Source organism: Puma concolor, chromosome B2 (genome assembly GCF_028749965.1).
Source record: "Puma concolor isolate L17-30 chromosome B2, mPumCon1.1.hap2, whole genome shotgun sequence".
Classification (NCBI taxonomy): Eukaryota; Metazoa; Chordata; class Mammalia; order Carnivora; family Felidae; genus Puma; species Puma concolor.
The window spans coordinates 43,123,277-43,136,220 of NC_141671.1; the positions used below are offsets into that span (position 1 = coordinate 43,123,277).

The following is a 12,944-nucleotide window of genomic DNA, read 5'->3' on the forward strand; positions in this document are numbered from 1 at the left end:
TCTCCTGTGTCAAACTTCCAGATCACATAGAATTGGGCATGAGGACGGATTTTTAATTTTTGTTCTTTTTTGAAAGTAGGTTTTCCCAGGCAGGCCCTTGTCTAAAAAAAAAAAAAAAAAAAAAGGCAGAGTGGTCATGTTTTTTGTTTGTTGTCTAAAAAAGCAGAGTGGTCATTCTTCACAGGGATGAAACACTGGCTCCGGGTAGTTACAACATCTGGTTACCCCCAGCAGGCAGGGAAGTTTAGTTCCTCCTGGTGGGGCCAGGATGGGGAGGCCCCAGACATGCTGGGCCATGCTCTGCTGAGGTCCCCACCACAGCCACAGCCCTCATGCTGGCACATCTTTCCTCCTTCCCTGTCCCTGCTTTCCCTGGGTCTAAAGGGCCTAGGGAGGTTGTAGGCATACTCCACCCACACAGTGAGCCCCAAACTAGTGCCCCATGATTCATCCCCTACCCCAAGTGCCAAAACCTAGGGCAGCAGTGACTTTAGATCATCCCCAAGGGAACATCTCCCTATTCCATCTCTAGCATTGGTGGAAGGAAGCTGGAGTGAGTGTAGACAGCTACTAACCAGCTCTCCTACTGCCCTCCTCCGTGCAACAGCATTTTAACCATCTATCTGACAGACATGTATGGGGCTTCTCCTGTATGCCTGACACTGGTATTTCTTTTTTTTTTTTTTAATTTATTTTTAAAGCTTATTTATTTATTTATTTATTTATTTAGAGAATGATCATGCCCTGAGCTGAAATCAAGAGTCAGATGCTTAACTGACTGAGCCATCCAGGCGCCCCTGACATTGGTTTTTCTGCTGGAAGCAAAAGCAAGTATCAATAGTAACAGTAATAACCAACAACCACTAACCCCACCTCACCCCAAAATGTCCCATGGCCCTAGCCTTCACAAATCTCCCTGACAATTACAATACAGACTGATTGTGCTAAGACAGGAGTGAGCACAGGGTGCTGTGGGGCCATGGAGTGGGGTCAACTACACAGTGGGGTGAGGGGAAGGGACGGTTTCATCTGACCTGGAAATGGGAAGGGAAGAGGGCTGGGGAGAAGAGAAGTGCCTAGTGTGTGTGCTTGGAGGGGGGGCAGTGAGTAAAGAGAAGAGAGTGGATGGACAGACAGGAGGAGATGACCCACTGCTCTTCCTCCCCGTGGAGGACCAGAGTGGAGAGGATGTGTTGAACATGAGGCAGTGAGACGCCATGAGGGGAAAGCCCAAGGAAATTGAGGCATCTCCTTCCCTTGAGGTCAGCGTGATTTCAGATGTTCTCAACTTCCTCCCCTGACATGTTCCTCTCTCCTCCTCAAAGGCTGGAGCAAAAAATACAGTCATACACTCCAGACCCAGACGACTTGGGCTCAAAATCTGGCACGATCACATTCCCATCTTAAAGTTGGGAAGCTGAAACCCAGAGGGGTGAGTTGACCTGCCAAAAATCAGTCAGAAAAGGCAGAGCACGGTTCTCCTGCCCCTAATCCAAAACTTTGAAAAAATTTTTCAGTGAAACTTTCTTTCTTTTATTATGAAGGTCTAAGGAATTGGGGCATCTGAACCTTCGGCAAGGACACAGAAACTCAGGAAGATGCAGTGACTGCTCCTTTCATTCATACGGAGGCTGAATTTAAGGAAAAACCTATCCCAATTCAGTCCCGGGTCTCGCTCTGAACCAGAACAGGTGTGTAGCTGCCCCTTTTCTAGCCACGTGGGGGCAGCATTGAGTCACGCACTGCTTCCAGCACCTAGCCTGCACTTTGACAGGAAGCCCTTAGGGGGACACTTCAGGAAAGGGGACAGGGACCATACAGTTTCATTTGGCAAGATGACATGAGGACTCTGACTCAGGCCTCAGCGTGGTCAGGGCCCTGACTTTGCTTCCTCAGCCCCTCCAGTCCTCTTCTCTCTCCGCCGTTTTTTTCTGGTTCCCTTTGTAGTGCCCCACTCCCAGCCTCCACCCACCCCAGTCAAGCTCATCTTCAGAAAACAGGCCCAGTTGCCATGGTGACCAGCTGGTCAGCTGGCTCCTTCCACACCCCCTCCCTTCACCCCTCTTTCCCCCGAGCTTCCAAGGAAGGGTTATGTGTGTGAATGGAGAAGGGGAGTTGTTGGGGGGCTTTTATCTTGGGAGCTCGGGGGTTGGCCAAAAGGAGTTGGGCTAGCTCTCCTCCAAAGCCCCCTGAGGGGGAGAAGGGAAGGCAGTAGGGGTGGGGAACAGGAGGAAGATGATAACAACTAAGTGGAGAGTGTGAGGATCCCATCTGGGTTGGGAAAGGGAAGGGTTAGGAACTCTGCACTCTGTCTGCAGTGAGGACTGAACTAAATGGAATGGGCTGAGGTAAGATGAGGGGTTGGAGTTAGATGTGAGGCAGGACTTCCCACAAAGCATGAGTGAGAGACCCTGGAGTGAGCCACCAAGTGAGAGGGCTCTTCAGGACCACACCCTTCCTCTGTTTGGGTAGGGAGGAAGGACTCACTGACTACTGGAGGATCGTGCAGGCTGGATAGTCCTGAAGCAAGAGGCAGACAGCCGACCATCCACCTTCACCTTGCCTGGAAAGAGAAGAGTAGGAAAATGGAGGCAGGACCAGGAGTGGGGGTGTATGTGGGGGTGGAGGCAGTGACTAACCTGCCTCAGATGAGGGGCAGGACCATCCCAGCAGATCAGTACGCTTGTCCCCTATCCCCAAAGACCAGATTATCCCAAGCTTTGCCTTAAACTAACTTCCTACTCACAAACATCTGCATGGCCTTTGGAATGAGAAAGATCTGGATTCTAGGATTAGTTCTGTGAGTACCAGCAGGTGACCTTGAATAAGTCAGTTACCCTCCCTCTACCTTGGTTTCTTGTGGGTAAACGGGGGAACAGTTAATATATATATGTCAAAGACTCTAATGTAACACATGGCAAGCAGTAGGATTCCACAGTGACTGTGCACACACAGATTGAATATGTGTAGCCTTTATACTACTTTTTTGATGTTTATTCTTTTTGAGAGACAGTGAGTGGAGGGTGGGGAGGCAGAGAGAGAGAGAGAGAGAGAGAGAGAGGTAATCCCAAGCAGGCTCTGAGCTGTCAGCACAGAACCTGATGGGGGGCTTGAACCCACAAACAGGGAGATCATGACCTGAGCCCAAATCCAGAGTCAGACACTTAACCAACTGTGCCACTCAGGCACCCCTATTCTATTTTTTTTTAAAGATTAAAAAAAAATTATTTTAGAGAGTGTGGGGAAGTGGGGGGGGGGAAGGAGCAGAGGGAGGAAGAGAGAGGATCTTTTTAAAAAAATGTTTGTTTATTTATTTATTTTGAGACAGCAGGGAAGGGGCAGAGAGAATTCCAAGCAGGCTCCACGCTGTCAGCACAGAACCTGATGTGGGGGGAAAACTCACCAACCATGAGATCATGACCTGAGTCGAAATCAAGAGTTGGATGCTCAACCAACTGAGCCACCCAGGGCCCCAGAGAGACAAAATCTTAACAGGCTCCATGCTCCGCATACAGCCTGATTTGGGGCTTAATCCCACAACACTAGGATCATGACCTGAGCTGAAATCAAGAGTCAGATGCTCAACTGACTGAGCCACCCAGGTGCCCCCCCCCATTATACTATTTTATCATAATGATTGGTCCCCATCCCCAATTAGACTTTGTATTCTTTGAGGGTAGAATATCGTATGTTTCATTTCTGAACAGGGTACTCAGTAGAGACCTAATATCTGTTTATTGCATGGATGCATCCAGGAATGAATGAATGTCAGTTTTCTTTCTGCCTGTCCTAAGCAGTACAGAAGAGCAGTGTGGGTAGATGGCGGGAAAGGGTAGGTTACTCACAGCCCAGCTTGGGGTATGATTATGCCTCCTACACCCACAGAAGAAGGTCAAAGCCGTAGAGATTGTCCAGTTAACTTTTTCGATGCACAGATGAGGAAACTGTGGCTTGAAGAGCGGAAGGCACTTGCCCAAGGTCACACAACCCCTCAATGGCAGAGCCAGGATTAAAAATTAGAACTCAGGTTTCCTGGTCTCCAGCCTAGGGTAATGTACACACTTCATTCTTCTTTGGGGCTGTTCTTCTAAGGAAGGAAAATGGCTTTGGGAAGACTGGTTCCAATGTCCTCCCCTCTGCCCTCTGTTAGTCCTTTCTCATATCTAGCTTCAATTCTTACCCTATTCCATCTCTGTTCAGTTGGGTCAGGCGTCTGAAGGCTGGCTCCTGCCTTAACCCGTTACCACCCAACTGGGAGTAAGGATCTTCCCTAGGGTTCCAAGGCTCAATTTCCTCTCCCCACCCTCTGCCCCAGGAACTTGCGGGAACCAAGGATGGGGAGGGATGTTGGCTGAACCGCTGGCGCCCCCTCCACGATGAAGGAACAGAGAAGTGTTGCTGCACAGATCTTCCCAGGATGGGGCGGGAGGAGGGGGTGCGGTGAGCAGGGCTGGGAGTGGGGAAGGGGTGTAGGGAGCCCCTGTTGCTTCTCCTCTTTGGGGGGTGGTTATTAGGTAGGCTTGCGGAAGGCGGAGTTTGGGGGGCCGGGGGCGGGGCTCCTGCGCTGGGAGGAAGAGGGGGGGGCGCGCTGGCTCCAGCTCGGCTCAGACAAAAGGCGGCGGCGGGAGCGGGCGGGAGGCGGAGCGGCGCCGCGAGGGCCTCAAGGTGACACCCGCCCCCGGCCCCGGCCCCCCCGGCCCGGCCCCCCAGCCCGCCTCCCCACCCCCAGCCCCTAGACCCCTACCCTCCGGTGCCCTTTCCAGGCCCCCTCCCCCCGGCGGGGGGTGGGGAGCAGCGAGGGCCCCGCCCCCTCCCGCCCCCTCCCCAGGGCCCGCGCAGGATGCCCTCGGCCCCCGACAGCCCCCCGGGAAGCCCTGAGCTCGACGCACCCCCTCTACGCCATGTCCCCCCCTGGCTCGGCCGCGGGAGAGAGCGCCGGCGGCGGCGGCGGCGGTGGCGGCCCCGGGGTCCCGGAGGAGCCCACGGCGGCGGCGGCGGCGGACGAGGGCCCCGCCCGAGAGGAGGTGAGAACAGGCGGCGCCCCTTCCCCGGGCGCGGCCGTAGCCTGGTCCCCCATCCCCCGCCGCGCGCGGCCCCCGCCGGTTCCGCCGCAGCGCGGCCGGCGCCCCGCACCCCGAGCCGGCCGCCGCAGCCGCAGTCCCGCGCCGATGCCCGCACCGGTGGCCGGAGCTGTCCGCGGTGGCGGGGAAGGGGCTGCGCCGGGGGCGGGGCTCGGGGGTCCCGGGCAGGGGGAGGGGCCTAGGGGCGGAGCCTCGCGGACCCCGGGCGGAATGGGGTGGGGACGGTGGCAGGATTCCTGTTTCGCGAAGGGGATGCAATCTTGAATGCAAGGAAGGGCGACTTGTAGGGGCTACAGAGGCAGAAGAGGAAATGGTGGTGGTACCTGAGCTGTGATCCTAAGAAGGTCAAATGTGTACAGAGGCGATTACCCCCGGGGTCACTGGGAGTGAGTGCACCTCTCTCCCAACGTCCCTGCAGCTCCCTCATTCCTGGGTGGGGGGAGGCCCTGAGCCCAGGAATCCTTCAGAGTGTTGGAAATAAGCATCTCCCTAGTTGGAGCCCTACTCTTCAGTCCTCTGAACCTGGAGACAAAGAGACTGAGGAAGGTACCAGTAGCACTGCTCCCCTCCCCCCCCCTCCCCCTAGGCACACTCGTGCACACGCATATATACACACTGCACTTGAGCAGAAGCACATGGGACGGGGCAGACCTGCAGGTAGAGACCCTTTCAGATGTGCGCTCAGTGGGATACACTCAGGTGGACACACAAAGGTGCACATATGTACACACCCCAAGGACAAGGCTCCCACAAAGGTACCCCGTACCCTAATCTTGTTTGTATACGCTGTGTGCTATTTCCTAGCCCACCTACCTATCTGCACTTCCGGATCTTTCCTCTCATTTCACACCAGGCCCAGGGACTGCTGCCTGTTACTGTGCCCTTCCTTTCCACCCTCTTCTCCCTTCCCGTGGCTAGCCTCCAGGTTAGGCCTGGGGAATTGGAGGAAATCAGGATCTAGTAGGAGGGTGTGTGGGGGGGGAGGGGTTCCTAAAGCTAGACAGCAGGGAGGAGGAGTTGAAAGCACAGCCCACCACCAGAATTCCAACTCCATTCTCATCTATTAAGTGGCTGCTGCGTGCTGGGTGCCACGGTCGGCACCCAGGATGCAAAGACGGAGACCCTGCCCTCAGGAGCACTCAGTCTAGACATGTAAACAACTCATTGGGGCAACCATGGGACAGAGTGGGCCAAGTGCTTCAAGAGGCCCCCAGAGAGCCAGCCCCAAGAATCATTTTCTTTTGACAAACGGCTGGGCTGCAAACCTCTTCCTCCCTACTCCCCACCCAGTCCCACATCCCCTGTCCCCAGCCACTTGCCTCGGCCCTTCTGGATATCTCCTCCTGGACTGCCTTCTACTCAGAGATGCCAGTCCTCTCCCTCCCCTCTGAGAACAGGAAAAGGATGTGAGGGTCCAGGAAGGGGACTCACAGGGGGCCTAGGGTTCAGAACGTGGGGAAGGAGTCAGAACTGAGGGTTTCCTGCCCCCTCCCAAAGGAGGTATGAGACTAATTGTCTGTGAGGGACAGGGAAGTGGATGGGTCAAACAGGACTGGCTCTTCCAGAACCTAGGACTCAAAGAACCTGGAAGAAGCGAGGGCCTCACCTGTTAAGCAGGAAAGTGATGTCAGTGGGTCCCTCCCCACTTTCCTGGAACACCTGGAAGGAGTCCTGGCTGGGGACCTGCCTTCCCTGATGCCTATCTGTCCTCCCTTGTCTTCCCCATCCACGCCTTCTCCTGTTTCACTGCCATCTTTATGTCTGTCTTTGGCCTGTGTTTTTCTGGGTACCATCCTATCCATCTGTCTTCTCTGCCACCTGGGCCTCCTCCCTCCATCTCTGGCTGTGATCCCTCACTGCCTTTTGGGGTGTCTCTCTCTACACTTCCCTGCATTGGCATTTTGTTCTCATTTCCTGTCCCCATGGCTCACTCTGGGTCATTTCTGCTTTTATCTTTGGTCCTCGGCTCCCATCTTGGTCTTACCTTTTCTTGCCACGTCCCTGTCATCTCTGATGCTGGCTTCCACCCCTCCATCCATCTCTGTGCTGGGTCCTGCCACTCTGTCTCACTCCCTGTTCACCTTGGACCTTCCCCTGCCCATCTGAGCAGCAGCGTCCCATCCAGCCCTCTTTCACCAAGTCCCTCTGCCGTGAGTCCCACTGGAAGTGCCTGCTGCTCTCGCTGCTCATGTACGGCTGTCTGGGGGCCGTGGCCTGGTGCCACGTAACCACGGTGACCCGCCTCACCTTCAGCAGCGCCTACCAGGGCAACAGCCTCATGTACCACGACAGCCCCTGCTCCAACGGCTATGTCTACATCCCCCTGGCCTTCCTGCTCATGCTGTACGCCGTCTACCTGGTGGAGTGCTGGCATTGCCAAGCCCGCCATGAGCTGCAGCACCGTGTTGATGTGAGCAGCGTGCGGGAGCGTGTGGGCCGCATGCAGCAGGCCACGCCCTGTATCTGGTGGAAGGCCATCAGCTACCACTATGTCCGCCGCACCCGCCAGGTCACCCGATACCGCAATGGAGACGCCTACACCACCACCCAGGTGAGGGGCTGGAGGGGAGCGCAGGCCAGTCCAGAGGGGAGGGGGGTGCTGGGACCCTGACTGACTGTTCCCAGGGGGAGGAGCACAGGCAGCAGTGAGCTGCAATAGCAACCATAATAATAACGGCAAACACTAGCAGCAAGGCTCTGCCCTACATACGTTACAAATACCACATTGATTTATTTAACCCTCCTAACAACCCTATGAGGTAGGTAACTACTATCCGCATTTTACAGATGAGGATAGTGAGGCTTGGAGAGGTTAGTACCTTGCCAAAGTCAAACAGTATGTGGTGGAGCTGGGATCTGAACCCAGGCAGTCTGGCTCCAAGGTCTATACCGGTTAGTGCTTAATGGTTGGAGATGGCCTCACAGGCACTGTGTCGCGGCATACTCTCACCCATTCAGTGAGGTGGCTGCTACCAGGGCCTCTTTCACAGGGAAGGAATCCTAAACTCAATGACTTGCCCAAGGTCTGCAGCTTCTTAGTGGTAGTGCTAGATTTAAGCCAGGGGCCCTTTGCCAAGTCCAAGGCTCCCAGAGGTGGGAGTCTGCTGGCAAAAAGGTGGAGGTCGAGTCATGGGAGGCCTCGTGGAGAGGTGGAGTGGGGGCCAATTAGCACTTACTGGACCCTCCAGGATTAGGCATTATTCCAGCCCTGGAGGAAGAGGTTTTCTCAGATAACGGTGACCCCCGTCTCAGTTTTGGGATGGGTAAACAGAAACCTGGGGCCTGTGAGAATCAGGAAGGGGGCTGGGCGACAGCTAAGGTGGGAACAGGGAGCCCCAAGACAAAGCCGGTTCCGGCCATTAGGGACCACATCTGTAAACAGGAAGGGCAGGCCATTTGGGGTCATGAGGGGGCAGCGGGGGACATGGGAGACGGCAAAAAGGTTAGGCAAGCCCGAGGGGCAGTTCGTGGCCAGCGCCTGACCCCGTGACGAAGCAGAGCTTAATTCAAACTAGAATACACCCGCAGGTCTGAGCTCCGGCCCGTCTTCCTCTCTAGTTGAGTACGTTGAGGGCTTGCGCTGCTCCATAAAGCAGATGATAAGCAGATCCTACCCGGCTCCAAGCGGGCTCGAAGGCAGGGCAGGCTTAGGGTTTGAGCAGGCAGCAAGAGCGGCGATGGGGCGGACGAGGGTGAGCCGACAGAGGCGACTCCCGCCGCCCTCCCCGGCGCCGCAGGTCTACCATGAGCGCGTCAACACGCACGTGGCGGAGGCCGAGTTCGACTACGCGCGCTGCGGCGTCCGCGACGTGTCCAAGGCGCTGGTGGGGCTGGAGGGCGCGCCGGCCACGCGCCTGCGCTTCACCAAGTGCTTCAGCTTCGCCAGCGTGGAGGCCGAGAACGCGTACCTGTGCCAGCGCGCGCGCTTCTTCGCCGAGAACGAGGGCCTGGACGACTACATGGAGGCGCGCGAGGGCATGCACCTCAAGAACGTGGACTTCCGCGAGTTCATGGTGGCCTTCCCGGACCCGGCCCGGCCGCCGTGGTACGCCTGCTCGTCCGCCTTCTGGGCCGCGGCGCTGCTCACGCTGTCGTGGCCGCTGCGCGTGCTGGCCGAGTACCGCACGGCCTACGCGCACTACCACGTGGAGAAGCTCTTCGGCCTGGAAGGTCCCGGCTCGGCGAGCAGCGCGGGCGGCGGCCTGAGTCCCAGCGACGAGCTGCTGCCGCCGCTCACGCACCGCCTGCCGCGGGTCAACACGGTGGACAGCACGGAGCTCGAGTGGCACATCCGCTCCAACCAGCAGCTGGTGCCCAGCTACTCGGAGGCGGTGCTCATGGACCTGGCGGCGCTGGGGGCGCGCTGCGCGGGGGCGGCGGGCGGCGGCTACGCGCCCACGTGCCGCTACGGCGGGGTGGGCGGCCCGGGCGCGGCGGGCGTGGCCCCGTACCGGCGCAGCTGCGAGCACTGCCAGCGCGCCGTCAGCAGCTCGTCCATCTTCTCGCGAAGCGCGCTCAGCATCTGCGCCAGCCCGCGGGCCGGGCCCGGGCCCGGAGGCGGGGCGGGCTGCGGGGGCAGCCGCTTCTCGCTCGGCCGCCTCTACGGCTCCCGGCGCAGCTGCCTGTGGCGCAGCCGGAGCGGGAGCGTCAACGAGGCGAGCTGCCCCACCGAGCAGACGCGGCTGTCGAGCCAGGCCAGCATGGGGGACGACGAGGACGACGACGAGGAGGAGGCCGGGCCGCCGCCGCCCTACCACGACGCCCTCTACTTCCCGGTCCTCATCGTGCACCGGCAGGAGGGGTGTCTGGGCCACAGCCACCGGCCGCTGCACCGCCACGGCTCCTGCGTAGAGACCTCACTGTGACCTCCGGCCCCGGGCAGCCCGTCGCCCTCCCTCCTGCCCCTCGCGGGACTGAGCTTCTTGCGTGTAGCAGGGGGGTCATGATGGTGACCGAGGCTGTGCTGGGCACGGCGCGGGGAGCGGGGAGGCGACGGTGCGCGGGACAGACCCCATGGGGTCCGGATCCCCCGCCTTCCCTGTACATAAAGAGACCGATGGGTGGGAGGGGATGGGGGGGGGGGGCTCCGGAGAATCCCGGCACGGTGGGCTCTTCCAGCCCCGTCCCTGTCCTAGGGGGACACCTCCCCGCCCTACACGCACACTCGAGATTTCCCGTCCAGCCTTTCAATGGATCTTCTGACTGTTAGTGGAGGCCGTGCTGTGGCACCGCGTGGGGCCTGTCTCCAGTGTGAGGCCCCTCGCTGTGCAGCTGGGGAGGTTTAGAGGCGTGGGGAAGGGAAATTGGGGCTTTCCTTCCATCGCTGCCTGGCCCCACCAGGGCCTCTCTCTACTGAGGTCGCCGTGGTTTGGCGAACAGCGGGGCTGGCTTCCAACCAGCTAATGAATTCAGTGGGTCTGAAGCCGGGGCCAGATGTCAGCCCCGATGCTCCATCTCAAAACCGTGCAAATGTTGCTATCCTCTTCTTGGCGCTGGCCCCAACCATCGGGGTTTCCTTTCTGCCACTCCCTTCACTGCTGTTTATCTCGCTGGGCCCCTGGAGTGTGGGTCCTGGAGGGACTGTGCTCACACTGCACACGTCACTCCCCCCCGCCCCCCTCCGGCTCTCTGGCCCTAAAGAGCACTTGCCCAGAGAGGAGGGAGGCATAATGTGGAGGGCATGTACCTCGGTCCTTTCTCTAAACTCTGCAGCCCCCTGGCAGCAGCAGCCTCCTCACCTGGGTTCTGAGAGGGCTCTCCCTTCAGTTGAGGGGGTTGGGGGGTGATACCCTCCCCCTAGGTGCGTTCATTAAAGCTGGCCAACGTGAGTGGGTGGGAAGAGTGGGAGACAGACCTGGGTGACAAACTCTAGAAGCAGGTGGGATTCAAAGAGGAGAGGGCAGTCGAGGGAGACTGAAAGGGGTGTCTGGGGCAACTTTTGCTTCCCCAGACTTGGGGGGGGGGGGTGCAAAGGGTGGTTGTCTCCACACATTACCTCTGTAGGACTGAGGATGTCCTCACAAGCCCCAGCTGGAGAAATGAACTCAAATCCAGTGTCAGGGTCAGAGGCAGGAATTCTCTAACTCTTGCCCAACCCCTCTGTCCTCCCCTATCCCATGAGCTGAAGCCCTGCAGTGGGGCCCAGAGGGGCATCCTGCCACCACCCAAGGGCGCTGGCCCCACGTCCTGTTCCCCTAAAGCTGTGACACCTCCTCTCCGCCACCACTCCCTCCCTGATGTGCTTCTGTGTGCATGTCTGCGTACAACCCCCTGCCCTCCCAACTCTCCTGCCAAAGTTTTCCCAGCAGACTTAGTGCCCAGGGATTGAGGTCACATTTCAGGCTGGAGAGGATAACCCTTGGGCGGCCGCCATCGCTCACCCCTGATGCTCCTTGCTTTGCCCGAGCCATCAGAGCTCCTCCGTCCCCTCCTTCAGCCTCTGCCATCTTCCTCCAGCCTAGCCAGGCCTACACCTGCCAAGGACATGGCCTCCACCTATGCAACATCTCCTCTGGCTCCCCCTGTCCCCTTCCCTGGGGGACTCGGGAGGTACAGATTGTGGGGACACCACGGCCCGTGGCCCACTGGGGTTGAGCTTTACTTTGCTGTAGCGATGGCTGAGTGGGAAGGCAGAGGAGGCAGGAGATGGGGAGGCTTGGGCAGGCGGGAACAGCAGTCCACTAGGTTTCCCTGGGCAGCAGGGGCCACCTGCCTGCCAGCACTGAACCTGCCTGGGCCCTGAGTCTGTGCTCCTCGGGGGCCTGGAGGTTGGAGCACCCCTCTTTGCTCTGAACAGACATCTGTGAGGTACAGGTGGTGGGAGCTGTGGCCGCAGGCCCCAGTTCTTGGCACCTGGATGTCATACCCTTGGGCGGCCTGGCCACTTCTCGGCTCCGAGGAGGAAGGAACTCAGCTCCTTCTCCCTCAGGCCTGTTCCTGAGACAGAGCCTGAGCTGGGGGAGGGGGGTGCGGGGGGCACTATTATTATTTTTGCCTGTATTGACCATTTCTGCCTAGGTCTTCTTACGCAGACAGCCTCACCTCCCACACACGCACAGACTTAGAGAGAAGCCAATTCTTTGGTCTATTTTCTTGGTAGTTTTATTGATTGCCAGGGAAAACGAAAACCAGAAAATTAATTAATCTCTAAAATTAAACTTTACACTGAATGTTCTTGTTTCTCTAATTAGAACCTCTGCTAGCAGCTGTGGCTATGTACACACACACACACACACACACACACACACACACACGCTCACACTCACACACACCCTCACATCTACACGTGTGCACTCCAGAACTGTCAGAGGGTGTCAGGCACAAACAGACTCTAGGTTGCCCAGACAGGCACACAAGTGCAGTCACTCCCAAGCCCCCTGTGGTGCTCGGCTTGGCGCCTGCTTGGTGGAAGGAGTCCCTGGAGCGCGCAGGCACCCCTAGGCTGTGGCTGCAGCCCATGGCCCACCCTTTGGAAAAGACCACGAGGCTGGAGGCTCTGGGCCCCTCGGCGGGAGGAGGATGGGAGATGGGGGCTCAGCCTGACTCTCTCAGGTTCTCTGGTGGCCCTGTGGGTCGACATGACTCCCGTGGGCAGCCATGGAGTGTCGCAGACTCATGGAGGTCACCCGGAAGGCTCCATACGTGCGCGGGGACAAGGGCTTGAGGGGTGGGCTGGGCCTGGCTAGGGAGAAGACGGGTCTCTGTCAATTGGGTGCATCACACTGTGGCCTTTCTGTCGTGGATTTCCAAGCGCAAAGATTGTACAAATCAAACTGGTGGATAATAAAGTTGCAGATGACTCACCGACTTCCCTCCCCAGTGTGGCACCTCCAGCAGAAGCTCGCAGGGGAGGCAGGGAGTCTG

The 12,944-nt window shown here is 58.1% G+C and overlaps 1 protein-coding gene across 1 annotated transcript; it reads left to right on the plus strand.

The window, feature by feature from the left end:
* The first annotated feature begins 4,723 nt into the window (after positions 1 to 4,723).
* Positions 4,724 to 12,887, plus strand: TMEM151B (transmembrane protein 151B). Its single transcript, XM_086706979.1, has 3 exons — positions 4,724 to 5,024; positions 7,192 to 7,632; positions 8,819 to 12,887. The coding sequence occupies exons 1-3, from the start codon at positions 4,902 to 4,904 to the stop codon at positions 9,944 to 9,946; spliced, it is 1,692 nt and encodes a 563-aa protein (XP_086563105.1). The 5' UTR covers positions 4,724 to 4,901; the 3' UTR covers positions 9,947 to 12,887.
* The last annotated feature ends 57 nt before the right edge of the window (positions 12,888 to 12,944 follow it).